At 32.3% G+C, this 22972-nt stretch overlaps 3 protein-coding genes and 1 long non-coding RNA gene across 5 annotated transcripts; 3 read left to right on the plus strand and 1 right to left on the minus strand.

The window, feature by feature from the left end:
• The first annotated feature begins 810 nt into the window (after nt 1–810).
• LOC107062875 (pentatricopeptide repeat-containing protein At1g11290, chloroplastic-like) lies at nt 811–2373 on the plus strand. Its single transcript, XM_015314059.1, has one exon. The coding sequence runs from the start codon at nt 811–813 to the stop codon at nt 2371–2373; it is 1563 nt and encodes a 520-aa protein (XP_015169545.1).
• A 2397-nt stretch (nt 2374–4770) lies between these two features.
• Nucleotides 4771–8609, plus strand: LOC102588617 (protein plastid transcriptionally active 16, chloroplastic). The gene is made up of 6 exons (XM_006358640.2): nt 4771–5055; nt 5741–5973; nt 6294–6746; nt 6926–6994; nt 7268–7326; nt 7873–8609. Exons 1-6 carry the CDS (start codon nt 4899–4901, stop codon nt 8387–8389), a joined length of 1488 nt encoding a protein of 495 aa, XP_006358702.1. The 5' UTR covers nt 4771–4898; the 3' UTR covers nt 8390–8609.
• A 1951-nt stretch (nt 8610–10560) lies between these two features.
• On the plus strand, nt 10561–13619 carry LOC107062885 (uncharacterized). Its single transcript, XM_015314071.1, has 3 exons — nt 10561–11300; nt 12365–12913; nt 13504–13619. The coding sequence occupies exons 1-3, from the start codon at nt 10650–10652 to the stop codon at nt 13603–13605; spliced, it is 1302 nt and encodes a 433-aa protein (XP_015169557.1). The 5' UTR covers nt 10561–10649; the 3' UTR covers nt 13606–13619.
• A 4098-nt stretch (nt 13620–17717) lies between these two features.
• LOC107062883 (uncharacterized) lies at nt 17718–19287 on the minus strand. 2 transcript variants are annotated; one of them, XR_001474911.1, is made up of 3 exons: nt 19188–19287; nt 17948–18059; nt 17718–17776 (listed from the first exon to the last, which is right to left on the minus strand). It is a non-coding gene; the product is annotated as an uncharacterized lncRNA (long non-coding RNA). The 2 variants fall into 2 exon arrangements; XR_001474912.1 differs by having other exon boundaries at nt 17729–17788.
• Nucleotides 19288–22972: the final 3685 nt, after the last annotated feature.

Raw genomic sequence — 22972 nt, forward strand, 5'->3', positions numbered from 1 at the left:
TTTGAAATTGACGTAAAAAGTACTACAAATTACAATAATTAACAATTTAAAAAAATTAAAATACATATAAAAAAATTACTTGACTCCAAAAAATTTATCAATGCCACATAATTTGGGACATGAGAAATGACATGTATTATTTGAAAATTACGTTAAAAGGGTAATATAAATTACAATAATTAACAATTGAATATATTAAAAGACATAAAAAATGGCCAATTTTTGAAATCTTATATATGCCACCTAAATTGAAACAAAGAGAGTAATATATATTATTTTTAAAATTAAGTAAAAATATAAATTATCATAATTAACAACTTAAAATATTTTTAAAATCATATACAAATTTCGATAACTTCTCAAATTCCATGATATCACATAAATTGAGACAAAAAATTAACATATATTGGTGCAGGTCAATTTTTAAATTTGTTAATAATTCACGCCAAATTTAAGTATTTTTAATACTTGTCTCTTTTTCAAAATCTAGGATCAAACGAGAGCCAAGTATGTCCTTGCAAGTCAAATGGACAACCTCTCAAACAAGGAGTGATTTGACATATAATGATTCTAAGAACACCTGCAAATCACCTATGCTACAACATAGGAAGACGAGCAAATATATTATCCAACCAAATCTTTTATCATAGTTTCAAAGACAAATATAATGAATCAAATAACATTAATTTAGACTTGTTACATCAAAATGGTCTTCTACATGACCAATTTAGCCTCAATCAAATCATCTCCACTTGTGCAAAAATGGGTTCTTTTTCACTTGGAATTCAAACCCATTGCCAGATTATTAAAATGGGGTTTGATTCAAATGTATTTATTAACACTGCTCTTCTTGATTTGTATGGAAAATGTGGTTATGTTAAAGAAGCAGAGCAACTGTTTGATGAAATGCCTGAAAGAAATGTGGTGTCATGGAATGCTTTGATTTCTGGTTATTTGGACACCCATTACCCTGAAAATGCGATTGTGTTGTTTCTTGAAATGTTGAGAGAGGGTATTAGACCGACCCCGTCTAGTGTTTCGGCTGTGTTGGTTGGTTGTGCTCAGTTAGAAGCATGTGAAATTGGGGCTCAGTTTCATGGTTTGAGCTGGAAAGTTGGTTTTGCTTTGAATCTTGTTGTAGGGACTGTTTTGATTGATATGTATTTGAAGTGTTTTGATCTTGAGACTTCGAGGAGAGTTTTCGATCAAATGACTGAAAGGAATGTTATTACTTGGACATCAATGATTACTGGTTATGCGCAAAACCGGTGTCCTTTTCAAGCTGTGATTTTGTTCAAGGAAATGTTGAGGTTGGGAATTAGAGCTAATTGTGTTACGTATACGAGTTTGTTAAGCTCGTTTTCTTGTTCAGATTACTTGGTTCATTGTGAGCAGGTACACTGTCATGTAATACATCAATGTTGTAAGACTAACCATTACTTGGTGGTATCGTTGCTGTCTGCTTACTCAGGTTGTAGCTGTAGCTTAGAGGATTTCCGTAAGTTGTGTTCTAACGTTGTGAAATGGGATGAGATCTCCTGGAATGCAGTTATTTCCGGTTTCTCTAATTTAGGAGTCGGTGGAGAAGCGTTCTCCTGCTTCTCAAGAATGAGGTGGGCTGGTTTTACTGTTGATCATTACACTTTTGCGAGCATTTTGAAAGGAATAGGGAGCATTTCAGGCCTGGAGGAAGGAATGCTGATCCATTGTCTAGCTCTGAAAACAGGATATGCTTCTGAAGTTATCATACAAAATGGGCTTCTTTCCATGTATACAAAATGTGGTAGACTTGAAGATGCCGAGAAAATATTCTCATCAATGGAGGAACGAGACCTCATATCGTGGAACTCACTTCTTACAGGCTGTGCACATCATGGTTATGGTAGGGATGTGATTGTAATGTTTGAAGAAATGAGGAGATGTGGTATTAAACCAGATCTAACCACATTCCTTATTGTTCTTTCGGCATGTAGACATGCTGGCCTGCTCGACGAAGGGCTTAAATATTTTGATCTGATGAAGAATGACAATTCTCTACCACCACCAAAGCTAGAGCATTATGCTTGCATAGTCGACCTGTATGCCCGTGCTGGTCATCTACGTGAAGCAGAGGACTTCGTCAACAATATGCCAATAGAACCAGGACCTTCGGTTTATAAAAGTCTACTGAATGCTTGCCAACTACACGGTAATAAGGGACTTGCTGTGATTTCTGCCAAGAAGCTTGTTGAACTTTGTCCCAACGATCCTGCAACGTACGTATTGCTAGCAAATGTGTTAGCATTGGAAGGGAATTGGAAGGACGCGGAGGGACAGCGCAAGCTTATGTTGGATAGAGGATTGAGTAAGAAACCTGGTTATAGCTGGCTATAATTCACAATAGGGTGGTATCATTACCAATTGACATGGTTCGAATTCTACCGCAGACAAAAACTTGGTATTTAAGTGAAGAAAGATAAACGGTCAGGTCCATTATCCACCGAGTTTCCATTCGTGCAACACTGGCTCTCGGAGATTTCTCAATTATCTTTTTGTCTCAACAATTGTAGGCTACTAAAATTGGAACCAATCTGTACATACTAGACTCTCATTTGATTCCTGTAGGTACATGTTGATTAGGCTGACAATGAGAGAAGGGTGAGTTCTTAATTCTTTATATCTAGAGGTGGCAAAAGTAGCTCATGAAATCATAATCAGCTCAATCCGTACAAGTTTGAATTGATTATTGACTTGTTCATTTATTAGCTCAATCCGTTTGGACTCTCTAACTCAAATTGATCCACGGAAATTTTTGTCAAGTTTTTTTTTTCTTTCAAAAAACTCCTTTTTTTTATTTTTTATTATGTACTAAAAATTATAAAAGAACAAATCAATTAAAACTTAGTAACAAATGGATGCATTGGGTTTTGATCCACTTTTTTAGCCCATTTTAGCCTAATTTATTTTAGTCTAAGTAACTTTTGAGTGGATCAATAACCCATTTATTTATTAAATTAATTCATTTTTATCCATTCAAATTCAATCAAACTCGACCATTTGACACCATTCCCTCAATTTGTAGATGAACATGACACACTTTCTCTTGTACTTTTATTTCTCTGCTTCTTTGGAATTTAAGATTCTCTAATTTTTCTGTTGTTTCTCTCCTAGTTTATAATTAGAAGATCTTGTTAAATTTCGAGGAGTAACAAAGATACTTTTAATTATTTTACTATAGGTCAGATACTTTTAAGGACAGTATCAATAATATCATTATCGCGCAAAATTTAAATCACTTTCTGCATAATTATTTTCAACAGATATTTAGTTATTATCTGTTCCAGAAAAAAGCTGGATCACATGTTTTTTCAAATAGATAAGGGTCAACTACCAAAATAAATGGCACCAGAAAACGTTATGTACTTATTTTTCTTTCATTTTTACTTGTCGTATTACACTTTATCAAAGTTAATTTAATTAATATTCAGAGTTAAATTGAATTAGATTAATTTAATATTTTTAACTCTTAATTTAGATGCTCAAATATTATAAGAAAAGCACTACAAGTTGTAATCCTTTTCATATTGATAATTTGATATGATGAAAAAAAATACATTTTAAAATGTTAATCAAAGTTCATGCACTTTAACTCTCGAGAAGAAAAATGTAACAAATAAAAGTGAACGAAGGGAGTAGTTTGAAGGTGAAGTGGTGAGATTATTTCACCCTTAACTGGAGGTTTTCAGGTTCGAACTCTGGATATGAAAAAAAATCATGCTAGGAGCGTCACTCCCGAATGTGCTCCTACTATGTGCGATCCAGATTCCAGACGCCGAACAAAAAATAACATAAAATAAAAATATTGAGGCAAAGTACCGTAGGTGAGCAAAAAAATCTAATTGATAATTATTACTCAGCAACCTGAGAAAAACGAAGAAACTTTACAGGTAAATTTAAAAACAATTTTTACCACAACCAAATCTAATCATTCCTCAAAAAATAAAATAAAATAAAATAAAATCAAAACCAAGACCAAAACAAAGTACAGTATCTCCCCCGGGGAAGAATTATTCAAATTTTGAGAGTCAAACAATTTAATTTTAACGATGAGTTTGAGCTTGAACTTTTCAAGTTTTTTTAACCTAAAATTTACATATTTAAAAACTACATAAAAAAGTACTTTAAACTATAGTAATTGATAATTCAAGATATTCAAATAATAAGGGATAAGGCACAAGTACCCCTAGACTACGATCGAAATACTAGACACACATCTTAACTAAACTAAAGTCTTATTACCTCCTTAACTTTTTTTTTCTTCGTAATTTTGTATATCTTTTGACTTACGTGGCACACTCCGTGACTCCACGTAGTTGAGGCGCGTGAGAGATATTTGAATGTCACGTAAGCCAAAAAGGTGTACCAAATTACAAAAATATAATTACAAAAAAAATGGGGTTGAGAGGGTAATAGGACCTTTGTTTAGTTAAAGCGCGTGTCTGAGATTTCGGTCATAGTCTAGATACTTCTACCATATCCCAATAATAAATGAAAAAATTACATTAAAAAAATAATTTGTTGAATCTTAAAATTTGAAAGGTTGCATTAGCATCTAACAAAATGTTATGGAAAATTTGCATTATTTTTGTACCAATTAGAAACGACTGGCTTGAAATTTTCTTTTGTAGATAAAATTTGACGTGGCATTATTTCATTGGAAATCCACTTTATTCCCCATCCAAATGGACAAAATTGTTCAATCCAAAAACTGTGTTCTGAGACCAGAATCAAATGCCACAGATATAGAATTTCATTTTTAAAAAAACACAAAATTTTCATGCAAAATATAGTAACTAAATAGAAAGAGTTAGCAATTCATCTGCTATCTCTTTCCAAAAATAAAATAAAATTCATATCTCATGGCTCCAACTCTTACTTCAAATTCATTTCTCCTTTCAACTACACCTCATCCAAGATTATCATTCAAAAATCCAAGATTCACTGTTTCTGCTAAAAAATCTGGACAAAATCAAGAAACTACAAACAATTCTGGCAACCCCTTCAACTTTGATTTCGGTAATTAAAATTCGAATTGTGTGATCATCTCATCTAATATTTGATCTATTTTATTTTTCGTAATGTTGAACTGTGTGACCGTTTCATTTGAATTTACTTAATTAGTGTTTTTCTTATAATGGGTGAGACTGAGACTTGAATGGAAAACTTATGTTTTGCTCTAATGTCATAGTTGTGACTTGAACCGCTAGGCGTCTGCTTGTTCTGATACCATGTTGAATTGTGCGATAATTTAATCTAACTTTACTTAATTATTTTTGTAGAAGTCTTTCTTTAATTTGATAATGGGTGACAATGAGACTTGGACGCAAGACTTATGTTTGCTCTAATGCCATATTTGAGACTTGAACAATAGACGTCTGCTTGTTCTGATACCATGTTTAATTAAGTGTCCGTCTCATCTAAATTGACTTTATTATTTCTGTAAAGTTTCTTTTTGATTATGGGTGACAGTGAGATTTGAATGCAGGACTTCTGTTTGCTCTAATGTCGTATTAAGACTTGAACAGTAGATGTCTGCTTGTTCTAATATTATATTGAATTGTGCGGCCATTTCATTTGGATTTACTTAATTATGTCCGTAAAAGTGTGCTCTGGTGTCTATTGAATTGTGTTACTGGTATTATCTAAAAGATTAGAAGACGAGCACACTTTTAGTTACTTAATTATACTGTGTTTTCAACAGGTAAGTTGCCTGATGTGACGTCTTTGATACCTGCTAGCACGAACACATCTTCTGGATTGTCTTTTGGAAGGCAAAGGGCAAAGGATCCTGGAACAGTGTTTGTTGCTGGTGCAACTGGGCAAGCTGGTATCCGCATTGCACAGTTGCTGTTGCGTGAAGGTTATAGTGTCAGAGCTGGAGTTTCTGACCTTGGTGCTGCACAAGAGCTAGCTCGTCTAGCCGTTAGCTACAAGGTCAGTCTCTTTGTCCTTGCAAAATACGGAACTTGTTAGAGTACTGGACATTGGTTGTGGGAATGAACTATTGTCATATATGGTTTTGGGAAATATTAACTCATGAGCTAACGTTTTGGTTGAATTAGGTTCAAGGTCCATTTTTCTCTATCAGAGTCATCTTTGTTTGTTGTGTTTCACAATATTGATCCTGGATGTTATATCGTCCACGATCTAGATGTCCAACTTCGTGAGGGAGGGGAGAGGGAGTGTTAGAGTGTCTCACATTGGTTGAGGGAATGGGTTGTTGTTTTCTGACTATACATGTTGCATCATTGCAGGTAATCTCTAACGATGAGTCAAAACGCCTGAATGCAGTTGCATCCACATTTCAAGATGCAGAATCGATTGCAAAGGCAATCGGAAATGCTAGCAAAGTTGTGGTTACTATTGGTAAGGGAGAAAACGGTCCTGCGACTGAAGTCACCACAACAGATGCTGTACAAGTTATACAAGCTGCACAATTAGCTGGTGTTGGGCATGTGGCCATAGTCTATGATGAATCTTCTTCAGGAGGTTCTACATACAATGTGCTCGACGGAATTACATCTTTCTTCAACAATCTGTTCTCAAAATCTCAACCGTTGACGATAGCAGAGTTTCTGCAGAAGATAGTGGAGACAGATCTAAGCTATACACTCATAAAAACCAAATTAACAGAGGATTTCTCCCCTGAGAGCTCATACAAAATTGTTGTTTCAGCTGAAGGAAGTGCTGGTGCTGACGCCTATAAAGTAATGTAATGTATGCAATTTCTTTTAATGTTGAACATGTTCATATATTCTATTGTGGATTTAGTCACATGACATACTCTTCGGTTTATTGGTTCCTTTTTCTGCTTTCTACACATGTTAAATAGATCGAAATAAGCTAAGTCATCACTTATGATCTCGTGTTTTATGTCAATCATCAGGTGGGGAAGTCTCAGATAGCTAAGCTCGTTGTGGATGTTTTCTCCAACACAGCGGTGGCAGAAAATAAGGTAGTGACTGCTCCTCCTTTTAAGTAAAGCAACATTACAACAACTACAAGTTGGGGTCGGTTATATGAAGTCTCACTCTCATGTTGCTCCAATTAAGCCCGTCTTAGTCCAATATTATAACATTACAATAAACGTTGATTACCGGATTTAAATTGACAAGTTCACTAAGATAAGAAAAAGTTCAAATGAAATGAATTTATGCAAGTGAACCTTTACTGGTCTTCTTTAGTTATAATGTGGATGTTCAACCACTGGAATTATTTCTTTGTACAGGTTGTGGAAGTCTTTGCTGATCCATCAGCACCATCAAAGACTGTGGATGAACTTTTTAGGTAAATACCTCTTTTCCTCAATTGCTGCATTTCCAAATTTCGGTGATACTAGTGCTCGTAAGAATGATTTCTCTAGGTGTTTAACTTTTACGTACTAAATCTGAAAGTGTAAACGAATCATCAGATCATCTAAAAGATAGCTACAAGTAAGCGTCCATAAAAAGTGGGATTAGTAATGGGGAAAATAAGATAAGAGTTCCTGCTATAAAACAGGTTAAACTATTTCTTTTCACTCTGTCAGCACAACAACAACATATGGTCCCAACATAGTGTCGTCTAGGGAAGGTAGAGTGTACGCAGAACTTACCCCTACCTTATTATATAGGTAGAGAGGCAATTTCCGATAAACCATCAGCTCAAGGAAAAAAAAGTTCAAAGAAAGAAATAACGGAAGTACAAGAAGCAACAAATTATAACAAAAACAACAGATAGTAACAGAACAGAAACTACAACAAAACAATACAATAAGTATATACAGAGATTTATCCTCTTTGTACCAGTTCTGGATGCCATATAATCTAAATGAGTGAAACATTATATACACAGCGTCATTCCTGAGGATGGTCGGAGAAAGGCCTATGCAGAAGCCCTTGAAAAATCGAAAGCTGAGGTAGAAGCTCGAGGAGCTGCTGAAGCATCCAAGAGGCAGGAACAAGAAGCAAAGAAGCTCGAAAAGAAAGAAGCAAAGGCTGCTGCTAGCATTGCAAAGGAACCTGAAGAGAAGGCGTCATCACCTTCCATTCCTTCTGTTGAAAGTCTACTAGACAAAGCAAAAGGCTTAAGTACAGGATTTTCATTTGAAAAATTCAGCTCACAACTCAAATCAGCTGTTGAAAAGGCCAACGAGGAATCAGACGCTCAAGTTGCTACCGTTAGGGGACGTGCCAAGGCCAAGAATTTGCCTGCTCAGAAAGCAGTGGTGAAAACTCCTCCAAGGAATCCATTTGCTTCGAAAACGAAGGAGGCTCCGAAACCAGCTAAACAAACAGAGGTTGCTGCAACAGAGAAGAGGAAGATTTTTGGTGGACTGTTCCAACAAGAAACCATCTATGTTGATGATTAAGATGAATGGATAAGAGAAGGACAAAATATTAATTTTCTATATATCATTTTAGCCTAATTATGAGGTTAAAACAATGGCTTAACTGAGGCTGAGTGAGAAAGCATGTAAATCCCTGCACATTTTCTGTGGATCTTAGTGTATATTTGCCTCAAATGCAACATTTAAGGCACTTGTTCATTTTTGTCGATCACTTTCAAATAATGTTTACTCTGTCGATCGATACATAGAACTTAAACTCATTGTAGGTAGGTAGTAAGTAACCTGCTATAACAAGTTAAATTATCGCTAATCAATGGAGAAGCTACATAGGGTGTACTAATGTATCTTTATATTGGAAAATAATATTAGTCAACTATTAGATTGATTGAGCCCCGCAACTTTAAATTAGGCACATGAGTACTCTTGAATGAAAATTAGCCGTTCAATCAAAGAAGTCAAAAAAAAAATTCACATGTGACAAAGATCAAATTATATACCTTGAAAAGAGTCAAATATACCCCTACATGTATATTTTTTTATAAAAAAAATCAAGAAAATAAATTTAAAATCAACATTTTCACTTTTATTAGACGAAAAGGATATATGTGGACCATTTGTGTAACGGAAGGAGTATATGTGGCCACTTTTATAATAAGTGGTATATCAGCTCTAATTCGCAAAGTTGAAGGATATATCAAATCCTTTTCCCTATAATTTATAAGTCCTACCCTATGTTCTTGTTGGCAATAGTCAGATTTAGAGGTGTACATGACCGGGTTGGTTCGAGTTTTTCAAATACCAAACCAAACCATTGTGTCGAATTTTTAAATTTATAAATCAAACCAAACTAATGAACCGCATATTTTTCAGATTTTTGGATTTTTTTTGGTAAAGTTTGCATACAAACATATAATTAACTTGTGCTCCAAATATTTCTTTAGTCCAACCAAAATACAATTATCTAAGGTGTTTCTTAAAAAAATAACACAAAATATGAGATGTGTACTGATGACACAAAAATATTCAATAAAAAATAATAATGAAATCATCATATAAAATAAATATTGCAAAGTCGTAATGAAAATGATCATAATTTAAAAGTACTAAATCATGCTAAAATAAGTTGGAAAAATGCATAAGTACCCCCCAGCCTATGCCCCAATTCTTAGTGTTGAATTGATTTTCTTTTTGCATTAGTATTAATTTGATTTTGATTTAAGTTTTATTATAATTATCAACATCTATGAACTATAATCTTTATTGGACCATTCCGAATTCTAAGTTTTAAACTTGAAATAATATATTAAAAGATAAAACTATGAAATAGTATAAGAAATATTTTAAAATTATATCAAAGTAAATAATTTTATGTATAAAATAAAATTTTAAAATTACATATATAATGTCGGGTTGATTTTTTTAAGTTAAAACCAAACCAACCCAAATATAGTCGGATTTTTTTTTCCAATACCAAACCAAGTCAAACCAAACCACTAGTCGGGTTTTTTTTTCCGATTTGACTCGATTTACGGTTTGGTTCGGTTTTCGGTTCGATTTTGTACACCCCTAGTCAGATTTATGCTAGTTAACAATATAAAGTTACCTTTGGCAAATTTTCCAAAATCTCACTAAAATAAGCAATGTTCAATGCTAAAAGTGTTCATAGCAACAAGAAGAAGTTATTCATGAATCCGTAAGTACTCCTCCATTCTTAAATAGAAGTATCGGGTTTTAGTCCCTGATATATAATATGGAGTCACCTTTGGTAGGAAATCCTTTATCTCCCAAAGTAGCGCACAATTCTGGATTAGTCAGACTCGGAAAAAAAAAGTGTGTATAACTCGTGCATTTGGCTTAAGGGCACGAGAAAAACTGAACTACTTTTAGTACTACACATCTCTTTTGTTACCTTTTCACATTTAATTCAACACCTTACTTTATTAGATAGTTTACACGAGAAAAATAACATGTCTCATTATTAACATGAACCTTGTGTTATCCTTATGACCAAACCCCATAAAATTCTACTTTAAATTTTCAAGCTTTCACTCATTACTTATAATTACATCAAATCACATTATTTTCTTCAAGAAATTGGTATCCCTTGATGGTTTTCACAAACTTGATTTCTCTAATTCGACGTAAGATTATGCAATTATCCGTTTTATTAAGTGGAAAATTATGCAAATCATTGTTAATTTCAGGACTAATCCTCTATGTAATCCACATTTTGCTATCTAACCATCCATGTAGCAACTCAATCACTATATTCAACAACTTGATGAGTTTCAAAGGTCATGACATTACACAAGATGATACTCATACCAATATTAGCCATCTAGTATTCGGAATAACAAGCTCATCTAGAACATGGAAGAACAGAATATCCTACGTTGAATCCTGGTGGAAACCAAACATAACACGTGGATTCGTGTTCCTCGAGAGCTTCCCAAAAGATCATCAATTGCTTCCATGGCCTTACTCTTCTTGTCCACCTTTCAAGGTCTCAGAAGACACCTCGAGATACAAAATGTACGATAAGCATCCAATTCAACAAACCATACGAATGGCTCGCGTTGTAGAAGAGACATTCAAGATGGAGAACAAGAGTGCTAGATGGTACATTATGGCTGGTGATGACACAATTTTTTTCATAGATAATTTGGTTGAGGTTTTGTCAAAGTATGATCATAGGAAATATTTTTATGTTGGGATGAATTCAGAAACACATGCATCAAATGTTGCACATTCATTTAATATGGCTTTTGGTGGTGGTGGTTATGCTTTTAGTTATGCACTTGTGGAGGCTATGGTTGAGAATTTGGATATTTGTATCAAAAGGTATCAAACTTATTATGGAGGTGACCATATTTTGCAGTCATGTGTGGCTGATTTAGGTGTCTCTCTCACTCAAGAAAAGGGCTTCCATCAGGTATTTTTAACGAGCTTAAGTTATATACATCGTTATTGTAATTTTTTTGAAAAAAGATAAGGTTCAAGTAGAAGTGACAAAACTAGTCCGTGAAATTATAATCGGCCCAACATGCTTGAGTTTGGGTTGATTATTGACTCGTATATACATATATTAGTACAGGTCATTTTAGTCTATCAAAAGCTGGGCTGGTATATATGTGACCCAAATTGATCTATGAGAAACTTTATCAAAATATTTTTAAAAAGATATTTTATTTTATTTGATATGTTATATATAGTCACAATAAAGAAAAATAATCATTTTATAAAATACTAGAAGACTTTGTAAGAACAAAATAACGCAACTAAAAGATTATAATATATAGGGGAAATGCTCAAATATGTCACTGATCTTTGAGAAAAGGTTCCTCTATGCCATCTATTAAAAATTTGGCTCATCTATGCCATTTTCATTTGCGAATAATGGCATGGATGGACCTTTTTTCAAACGGAAATGACATAAATAGTCAAGCTTTAACGAATGACATAGATGAGTCTTTTCTCAAAGTTTGATGACATGTTTGAGTCTTTTCCCTAAAATTTATCTATCTTGTTTTTTACCCTTTTTTTGTTCCTCGTCTTGTGTCTGACTCACATGTTGGACCCAATTTATATAAATTTATGTCCGAAAATCCCATCCAGGATAAACCGCTCTTTACCAAAGACAACTCCAATATTCTACTCCCTTCGTTTTAAAAAGAGTGACCTAGTTTGACTTGACATGGAATTCAAGAAAATAAAGAAAACTTTTGAATCTTGTGTTCCTAAATTAAATATTTGTCAAATGTACAAAATTATCATTTAATCTTGTGGTCTTAAACATGTCACGTGGAAAGCAGAAATTAAAATGTTACAAAAAATGGAAAGAGGTCATTCTTTTTTAAACAGACTAAAAAAGAAAGTATGTCATCCTTTTTGAAACATAGGGAGTAATATTTAAAATCTCGAGACCTATAATTAAAGATTGTTGTAGTGTTTATAAGTTAAATTCATATATAGCATATTATATTTTTGTTATTGCAGATAGACCTACATGGAGACATATCTGGATTTCTCTCAGCACATCCACAATCTCCTTTAATTTCCCTTCACCATCTTGATTATGTAGACCCCATATTTCCCTTCATGAATCATTCACAATCACTTAACCATTTAATGAAAGTTGCAAAAAATGGACAATTTCAATCAAGACTCTTACAACAAAGCATTTGTTATCACAAGCCCAAAAATTGGACATTTTCAATATCATGGGGTTACTCTATTCAAATTTATGAGTCCATTTTTCCACCAAGTTTTATACAAATACCTTTACAAACTTTTATTCCATGGAGCAAATTGTATAAACCTTTCTTTGTTTTTAACACTAGGTTGCCTAATAATAATCCTTGTGACGCTCCACATGTTCTTTTCTTTGAGTCCATCAAGAATATCAGTAGTGGAAGTTATAATTTGGTTACAAATTATACTAGGAGATATTCAAGAAAATTGCCACCTTGTTTATCAAATGGCAATCACTCTGCAAATCATATATCAGAAATTCATGTCCTTTCTCCCATGAAGAAGCTTGACTGGGTGAGTACTTCCTTCGTTTCACAAAGAATGATGTAGTTTGACTTGACACAAAACTTAAGAAAATAAAGAAGACTTTTCAAAGTTATATCAAATAGGTATAATATATAATTATGCCCTTTAACTTGGCCTTAGATCGATCACATTTATGCCCTTCAACTTTAGGTGTGCACAAGTACACACTTAAATTTATATAAAGTTGAACAAATAGATACACACGTCCTACGTAGCATCCTACGAGACAATTTGCTACCTACGTGGTGTCCTATTATTTCACGTAGGACTTATGTGTCTACTTGTTCAATTTTATACAAGTTTAAGTGTCTACTTATGCACGCCTGAAGTTGGAGGGCGTAAATGTGAAATGATGTCAAGTTAAATGACGCATTTATGTATTATGCCTATCAAATATATTAAAATGACATTTAATCTTGTAACCTTAAACATGCCACGTAAAAATCCAAAATTAAAGTGTTGCCAAAAACATAAACGAGTCATTCTTTTTGAAACACACTACAATGAAAAATAGATCCTTCTTTTTTAAACGAAGAAAATATATTATTAACAGTTGTTTTTTTTCTTCTTTTTTCCAGGAGGGTAGTAGGAGAGAGTGTTGTGATGTTGTTTACAAGGCAGAAATGAATGTTACAGAAATCAAACTTAGAGATTGCATGTTGGATGAAATAATTCCATGATTTTTATTTGTATTTTGATATTCCTTGATTGCCAAGACTATGGAAGATTATTTTTTTTGAGTTGACATTCTGAAAATAAAGCTCAATGTGCCTAGTTCTAAACTTTATCATATATAATGAGGATTATTTGCAATTAATTTTTAGAGAAAATAGTCAAATATCCCCTTAATCTATTACCAGATTACCAACTACACACTTATACTTCACGAGAAATCTATTACCTCCCTAGACTATTTTAAAATATAAGTATTTGCTCCCTGAATGCTGAGGTGGCAAAGAAGGTGTAGTTCACTCTCTTTGAGAGAGTGAGAGGCAACAAAAATAATTAAAACTTTAATTTATAAGTATTTCTTTTATTTCATATTAATTTTTTTTGAATTTTGTGTTTACTTTTATTCTTATTTATTTTTCCATTTTTACCTTCTTCCTCTTCTTTCTTTTCCTCTTTAACAGGGCAATTTCAGCTCACCTCCACCACCAGGCCCGCATCATCCATTTATCACTAAGCCAACTCTCATTTTCAAATCACATACTTGTCACCGTAGCTTCACTTCTCACCGATTTGAAAATTTAGCGGTAACTCAAAATTAAAATCGAAGGTCAAAAAGGATTGAACTTTAGTGTAAAAATGGAGAAAAAATCATTGGTAACAAACCCATTAACTTAGAAGAATTTAATAACAAAATCATTGGGTGACAAACTAATTAATGGAGAAAACCCATTTATTGAAATGGTTGCAAGAATCCATCAAACTTCTTAGGTTAACATTGTTAAATCGAAATCAACATTAGTCTCTCTGCTAGCTAACACTGGTATAGTCATTTTGGCTAACTAGTGTTGCTTACTAGTAATTTTTCAAAGCATTATTTTAAGTTCAATACTAGCAGTGGAAGCAGAAGTGATTCCGACGATGGAGTTTCCCATTCTCCTAAAGCTTCAATAAATAACATCGAGATATTGTTGATATCAAATCTCCTCTAAATGTCTAAGCATATGTAGTAGTCATGGAATGTATCCTATCTAAAAATGCATTTTTTAAAATCTGAAAAGCATTGTTGAAGACAAAGAAAAAGAGGAATAGAAAATGAAAAAGAGAAGTAGAAAAGGAAAGATATAAAAGGAAAAAGTATAATAGAGAAAAAGAATTATTTTTTTAATATAAAAAAAGTAATATTACGTGGCAGGGCGCGTGCAGATCACTACTTAGTGCGAATCTGAGTGTTCGATTTTAAGGGGTTATATATTTCATTTTGAAAATGTCTAGGGGGGTAATAAGACTCCCGTAAAGTATAAGTGTGTAGTTGGTACTCTGGTTATAGATTGAGTGGTGATTTGGCTATTTTCTCTAATTACATTAAAATAAAATTAGGTTTATAATTAGAACTTGCAATTTCCTTACCTCTTGCTAACTATTATCTTATTCAATTCAGCATTAACATCGAAATAGTAAACTATGATTGCAGACGTTGAAGATGCCACTCAAATTCAAGCCCTCTCAAGGCTCAAGACGTAATACAATCTACTTTTGCTATACCCTTAATGAAAATCATAGATGACAAAATTGATTAATAACTAAAACATTTGAAAAATAATTTAATTGATGCATAATAGACTGTTGAATTTTATTTGAAAAGAAATGGTATATTTTTATACTAGATTCGCAAAGACTAAAGTAATTGTATTCTAATCATTCACCTTTGGCTTGAAATTGAAAATCATCACTAAAGTATTTGAAGCTTAGCAAATGCATTTAAAAGTGTTGAGTTTACAGCAACGTAAAACATATACCACTCTTGGATATTTCGTCAAATAAGGATACAACTTTTTCAAGTGATTTCGATTTGTATTAACATTGAATATGCAGTGTGATCAAAAGAACTGAATATGAGCTGGAACAATTCTACATTGTACTATTCAACACTTTCATGTCAATTATTATGACCATAAAATAAAATTAATTAAATTATGAAAAGATGCCAATAATACAAAATGTTTTTCAAGAACATAGATGACTGATACGGTCTTCCCAGACTAAACAGAGGTAGGCATTATGAACAAGTCAGAGTTGACAGATTTTATTTGATACACAAAGTGGATCATCATTCCTATATCAGTAGGATAATAATTATAGTTTACCACAACATATCGAGAAAAACACCAAATCAACATATTATCATTGCACATTCCTAGACAAAAAAACTCTGCTTGTCAAGCAAGAAATAAAAGAGGAAACACTAAATCTGAAGTATACATGTTTTTTTCTTAAACAAAACCTATGTTAGGCATAAGATTAAAGTTCTCCAATGAAACATGGCCAGTGCATTTGCTAGTGGTATATTAGCTTTTATCTCATAATTGCACATCATCCTTCAAAAGCAAGAATGGGTGCTAAAGTTAAAATCCATAATGATTTTGGTAACTTGACTCATTTTCAATTTGCAACACCAACTACATTCACAAGAAATCAACATAATCTGAGTCCGCCGAAGAGATCTATCTATACAAATGTTTTTTGATTGATTTAAGCCTAAGTGATGTTGTACATCAAATAATCATCATCCTTTTCTGTTGTAGGTCATCGAATTAATAGGTGGAACTTTTTTGCTCTTGATAGGGTTACATAGTGTGGGGAAAAATAGGTTCACGTGTAGAAAAATAACTTAATGTCTTCAAATTTTAAAGACATAATCCAATCTGATCTCAAGGTTATCTCTATGAAAGATATTTTTCAGGCTAGGAGTGTCCAAATAAAGAGTGCTAGATACTTGAAATGTTCCCTTGCAGAACATAATTGTTATCCAAATAATTAGCCCATAATGTTTCTGTAAGGCCAAAAAAAAAATGAAGACTCCAAAAAATCATGTTCCTTTTTCATTTGAGTATAAAAAGAACATATAATTATGCCCAAAGCCTTGCAAGAACGTCACAGTTGAGTTAAAAGATTACAAGAACTACCTAATGCAATTAAAATGTGTTCTGAATTTTTTTACTGAAATAGACTATAAAATTATTCTACTTGCATCCAACCTCATTGTCCTAAAACAATCACGCATTATACCTCTATTAAGGGAATTTACATTCAGATGAAAAAGTCACACACCAAAGTAGAGTTTAGTCTTATTTCATGATATTATATAAGCCTTTATCCATCGTATAATGTGTTATAATCTAAGATTACCAAATTGATCATATCTTATCCTTAATATGATCATCCTTCCAATTCCACAATTTTCATTATTAGGAGCATGACAACAATCATCGTGTTAAGTTATTGCTTCCAACTATCCTATGGAAAATCCTAAATAATATTCAATTCACAACAAAAACTTAATTTATTGGTGAAGTGTTCTCTAAGTTGTGTTCAATACTACAGTTGCAACTTTTATCCAATACAAATACAACACCAAAATCAGTCGCTGTCCATTATCAATACACAAACTCGAGAACTGAAAATTCTTTCAACATTAATTTGAAGGTTCTGAACAAATGTGGAATTATACCTGAAGGCTTGGAAATTGGAGAACGCGAAATCAATCCTTTTGTATAATTTGACCTGCTTGTTATTCTGAGTTTGCAACTTCAACTGTTGAAATTACTAAATTAATGGTTGTATTATCCTTCAACTGTTCACACATAATACATTTTTAAACTTTTGCCCCTTTCTTTCTATAGTTGATCACAAAAAAACTTAGAGTTTCATTAATTTAAATGCTCGAACAATCTGTTTTTGGTCATAATATCTCATGTGAATTTTCATGATATGATAGATAATATTATCATAATGGAACATCACAAGCCGCAAATTTATATACATAAATGACTCGAAAAATCTATACGTAGATACATCTTAGCATCAAGTAGCACTATAGTTTTCTCCCCGGATTTGTTCTTCAGTAACATCAATTGATTATCAACTACTTCCTCCTGAACTATGATGCAACTTTCTTAAAAGAAAATAAAGGAAGATGGTAACATCTTTGTTCATACATGACATATGATCTGATCAAATTTGGAAAGAGTACCAAAAATTGAAAGGAGATATAGTTATATTCTTCATTATCTGCAATAGTAACCCACAAAATGATTCCTCGGGAGAAAAAATATATCATGGAGTTTGATTTAGTTTTCTTATAACTTAGCATAGGTCTCTTGTACGACACATGTTATTTCTCTGCAAATTGAACTTACAATGGTCGTGTCAATTATGTGGTCATTATATTGGGTATCTGTTAATTCTAAACAAAATAATTTTTTTAGGACTAAATTGATATATAGATTAAATTACGTATCCATAAATTCGAATTGACAAAAAATCACATAGAAGGACCTTTTTTTGTCTTACCGTTTCATGTGCTCCTTTATGTCACTTCCCCTTCCATTTTGGTTGTACCTGTTATCCCACTTTTCGTTTTATTGTCCTTCTGTTTTCAATAGAAGTTTTATCCATGCTCAATCTGGAGAGTAGTTAACTGCCACATTACTTAATTTTAAAACAAAAGAACTCAAAGAACATTAAAGTGTGTAACAAACATGAACACCACTAGGAACTTGAAGTCTACAACAACAGTTTAGTAGAAAGAGGAAGAGACTATGCTTATTCAGTCGAGGCCAAATGTGGAGCAGACTTTGTAAAACTTTTATAATAGTTTAATGCAATGTTCTTCCTCAAACATGTTCTGTACTTATGGACACCTTACAACTGTTTGAAAATGTAGACGAATGGGTAATTTTTGTATTCTCTTAATATCTGGTTTTCTCATAAAAATACCTACATCTCAACCTTATGAGTATCAATTCACCTATAAGGATGCTTATGTAAAGTTCATTTGACGAATCTACGTATTCTTAAGGCTTTGTGTTTAGCCAGACCACTAATGGTGATCTCTCTTATATGGGCCCTTTGTTTCGATTCCTTATTTCCCTTCCGGCTTCATTCATATGTAATCGCAAACATATTATAATCAAAATGTATTTACCATACACATGGGGAAGTCGATTGTTGATTCATGAGGCGAAATCCAACATAGAACATGTAGGATGCAATTACCTACTCCAATTCGTGCCATGAAAGAAATATAAGAGCAAAATATACTTCTTCAATAATTTTGCAACTTTTTGACCAGTCTCCTGTGACTCAAACATATTTTGCCTCAAAATCTCACTTGTTATATGTATCAAAATATGTAGGACTTGTCAACTTCATACACTGCAAAATCGTAGAGTACCTCTTTCAATTGAAAGTACTCAGAGATTCTTAATTCAGCCATTTCAGTGTCTTAAGATTCCATGACAGGTAGTTTCACACATCGAGCCTAGGACGCATAGCTAATGCAAGTTGTAGTGTACATCATAGCTTCCTGGGTGCAGCTGGGAACTTCCACAAGAGCATTGCTAGCAACATTTACTCCATTCTTCTTACTATTCACAAACACTAAAGAGTTCGAGAGATCAAGTAATTTCATGATCCCTTGCTATTTGATTCAATCTTGTGCGAAAACATAAAAAAGTTCAAAGATCTTCAGATTATTTTCAGAAAACAATAGTACTAATATAGTTATTAGCGTCATTATGTAGTCATGTACCTTGACTTGAGTGTCAAAATTTTATCTCCACCGATCAAAAATGGTTTCCACCGAATGTTTCTTAATGCAGAGAGTGCTGAATGCCACTTTTTTCTCTGAAACAGAAGGACAAAAAAGTTAGATAAATAGTAGTAATGCTACTGTAGAATTACACATGCAAGTAAATGAAATACCATTACAAAAAGATCAATAAAATTCTAAAAAACATTTAACTGGTAACCCCTTCTCCACACGGGAACAAAACATTATAGATAAAAAGCAAAAGATAACAATAAGCGGAGGGAAGCCCATACTTCAATTTCATTAAACTTCCAACATTTTTTAAAGCGGCAAACTCTTGGTACTAAGCTCTCTAAGAGATAATTTGATATTATTATTGATTTTCACTACGAAGAATGCACAAAATTTAAATGATAAAATGAAAATTTAATTTAAAAATACCATATATGACATAATAATTTAAATACAAGATAGCAATACAATACATAACATAATGTTTTTTAAAATCACAACAATAATTTAGTAATCCGGCAGGTCGTTTTTAGATTTAACAATATTTGGAAAAAAAAATGTATGATCTAGAAAATTGTTGTGTTTGTGATTGCGGTTGTGCTTGTTGATTTCTATTTTCAGTTTTTCGTAGTTGTTCTTTAAAATTTACAATAAAATATAATTTTTATATTAAATAAAGAATTTTAAAAAATAATAATTTTATATTACATGAAAATTATATAGGGTGATTATTTTGAAAAAAAAAAGAGAAGGGATTTATATTGTGAAATAAGAAAATGAAATAGAAATAGAAATAGAAATAATAATATAATATCAAGGAGAGAAAAAAAGATTCTTTTTTAGAGAGTAAAATAAAGAATTTAGTTGGAGTTGGTTGGCTGGAAAAATAGAGAACTCTATATTTGGAGAGTAAAATAGAGTGTAGGGTTGAAGATGCCCTCAATAGACCTATGTTTGTGCGGAGAAAAATCTAGGGAAAATTATATATAATATCAAACTATTAATTCAAATTAAATGCTATAAATATACTTTGATTTAATTGTACCCTATAGCAAACTATTGCTATTTTCACCACTCTCCCTGTTGGAATCTCGCTCGCCACTCTCGTTTGGTGGCTGTCTCGCTCGCCTCTCTCGCTTTTATACAAACACAAATGTATAAAATGCGTTTGTGTTTGTATAAAGAGAGAGGAAATTGTATATATACATATATTTTCGTTCCTCTCTCCCCTCTCCCAGATCTCGCTCGCCACTCTCCCAAATCTCGCTCGCCACCCTCGCCTCTCTCGTTTATACAAACAGAAACGAAATGTATAAATTGCGCTTCTGTTTGTATAAAGCGAGAGAAAATTGTATATACACATGCAAATACATATATCTTCGTCCTATACACTTATAATTATACAATACAAATCTTTCCCTGTCCAGTTTTCTTTTGCCTTTCTCTCTTTCTCGTTTTATACATACACAAATTATACAATTGATCTTTTGTATACAACTGCTTTCTTTTGTATATGTATAGCGAATTTATACAACTGCTTTCTTTGTATATGTATATTTTTTTTTGTATATGTATAGCGAATTATACATATATATGTTTGCTATGGAGCACAACAATGCAAATTTTGCTATAACATACAAATATAAATTTTGTGTTTGCTATATGTGAAAGTCGCTCAAAAATCTAACATCAAAGAGAAGTACTTACGTGTCTAATAGCCAATCAAATAAGCCCACAAAGCCCAAACTATTGGTGTTGACATAAAGTAATATAGAGTGATAAGATAAAATTACGAAATTATCCTTAAAAAAAATACAACTATTGGTGCATTTTGTACAACTGCATATAGCAGTGTTCGTACACCCTCAAGTGCCACTTCTAATAAAGAGTAATAATTGGAAAATAATATAACTTTTAACTTTTAAGAAATGGTATAGCTATACAAATGTCATTTAGGTTTAAATTCACAAATTTTAAAAATAAAATAAAATGAGAAAACAAAAAAAAATATTCTAAATTTGTGAGTTGTAAGGACTTGATTTTCATTTTCTTGTAAAAATTGTGGGATAATACCCTATTTGGATGTACTTGTTTCACCTATAGACATTTAAAAATATATATTTTAACATGAGTTAGTGTAGGTAAACTTTAGACAAACATGTTCCTCTCCTCCTTTTTCTTGTCTATTAATTAATTAAAATATAATGTTCAACTCATATGTTATCAAAGCGTAGAAAAAAAAATTCCAATAATTTATATATTCAAGATTACACAAAGTAAACTGAAACATCATCTAAAAATAACAATTGTCAGAAGAATTTAATTGAAACAATGATATTCTTTTTAAAATTAAAAGTACTAGATATTTTAGTCGAATCCCAAAAATTGCAACATAAAAACTATAAGTAAACAAAAAAATTGTCAAAAGAAAAAAGTAGGTACAAAATTGAATTGAAAATCAAATCAAATTGCAAATTGAGTCAAATAAAAAAAAATCCGACTAAGGACATCTTCAACCCAAACATCAAATTTTACACCAAATTTGGTGTCAGCACTATTTTAGTGTAAATCAACTTCAACCCACTGCACCAAATTTTACACCAAAAAAAAATATTTTTCTCTCTCTTCATTATTATATTTTATTTCTTATTTCATTTATATTTGAGAAAATAGTCAAAAGCCTCCCTAATCTATATCCGGATTTCCAACTACACACTTTAACTTTACGGGAGTTCTATCACCCCCCTGAACTATTTAAAACTGAAATAATTACACCCTTAAAAGGCCACAACCACATCTATGTTGATCTATGAATTTCACGCGCTTGACACATGGAAATTTGATTAATTTAATATTTTTTTCAATCTTTTTTATAATTCCTTTCCCCTTTCTCCTATACTCTCCCAATTTCTTCAAATCCTAAAGTAACCTCTTCTTCCATTTCCTTCAAATTCCTAAAGCAACTTTACCATAACTTTAAACACCAAAATCCACTGAAATTGGATTGCGAAGAACAAAGATGAACAATGATAGCGAAGCTCATCAAGTGATATTCGAGCTTTATTCGTCAGAGAACATGAAAAACAAACTAACAAGTTGGAAACGTGTCATTTATAGCAGTGTTCCACATGACTTCTTAGAGGACGGAGAAGACTTAACAAAATGATACTTTCTATGTCCTAATTTTCTCTTGATGCTGTGTTCATTTCGAGGTCATTAATTATCTCTGCAGTGTGTGTTACGTAAGATGATGTGAAATTGGTTCATGTTGGTTCTTTAATAAAGAAATTAAGAAAATAAGAGAGAAATACTTTGAGAAAAAAAAATACTACAATGTTATTAAAGAACATTATTTTATTAATAATTTAGTGACATACATTTATAAATATAATTCCTATCCGAAAATAGAAAAACGTGTTACTAACATTTATAGTTATAATATCGTGTGGAATTTTATTTTGTTCTTTTAAGCCAAAGTCTGTAAGCCAATTATTTCCACAAAGACTACAGGTGGGAAAAAGGACAAATATGATACAGTTCTAGTGGAGTAGTACACATTTTTCAGTTTTTCTACCTTGTGTTTATGTAACGTTCTATACATGTGTATTATGTTATATAGGATGTGTGAGTCTATATATTTGTAGATGAAGCATCATCATATGTTTGTGTGATTCATCAATTACTAGTGATCACAATAAAATGGTTTATGACTTTCTAAAGTTATAATAAATAAATATGACATTTAACTTGACCTCAGTTGACATATATGTTCT

Source organism: Solanum tuberosum, unplaced genomic scaffold (assembly GCF_000226075.1).
Source record: "Solanum tuberosum cultivar DM 1-3 516 R44 unplaced genomic scaffold, SolTub_3.0 scf00266, whole genome shotgun sequence".
NCBI lineage: Eukaryota > Viridiplantae > Streptophyta > Magnoliopsida > Solanales > Solanaceae > Solanum > Solanum tuberosum.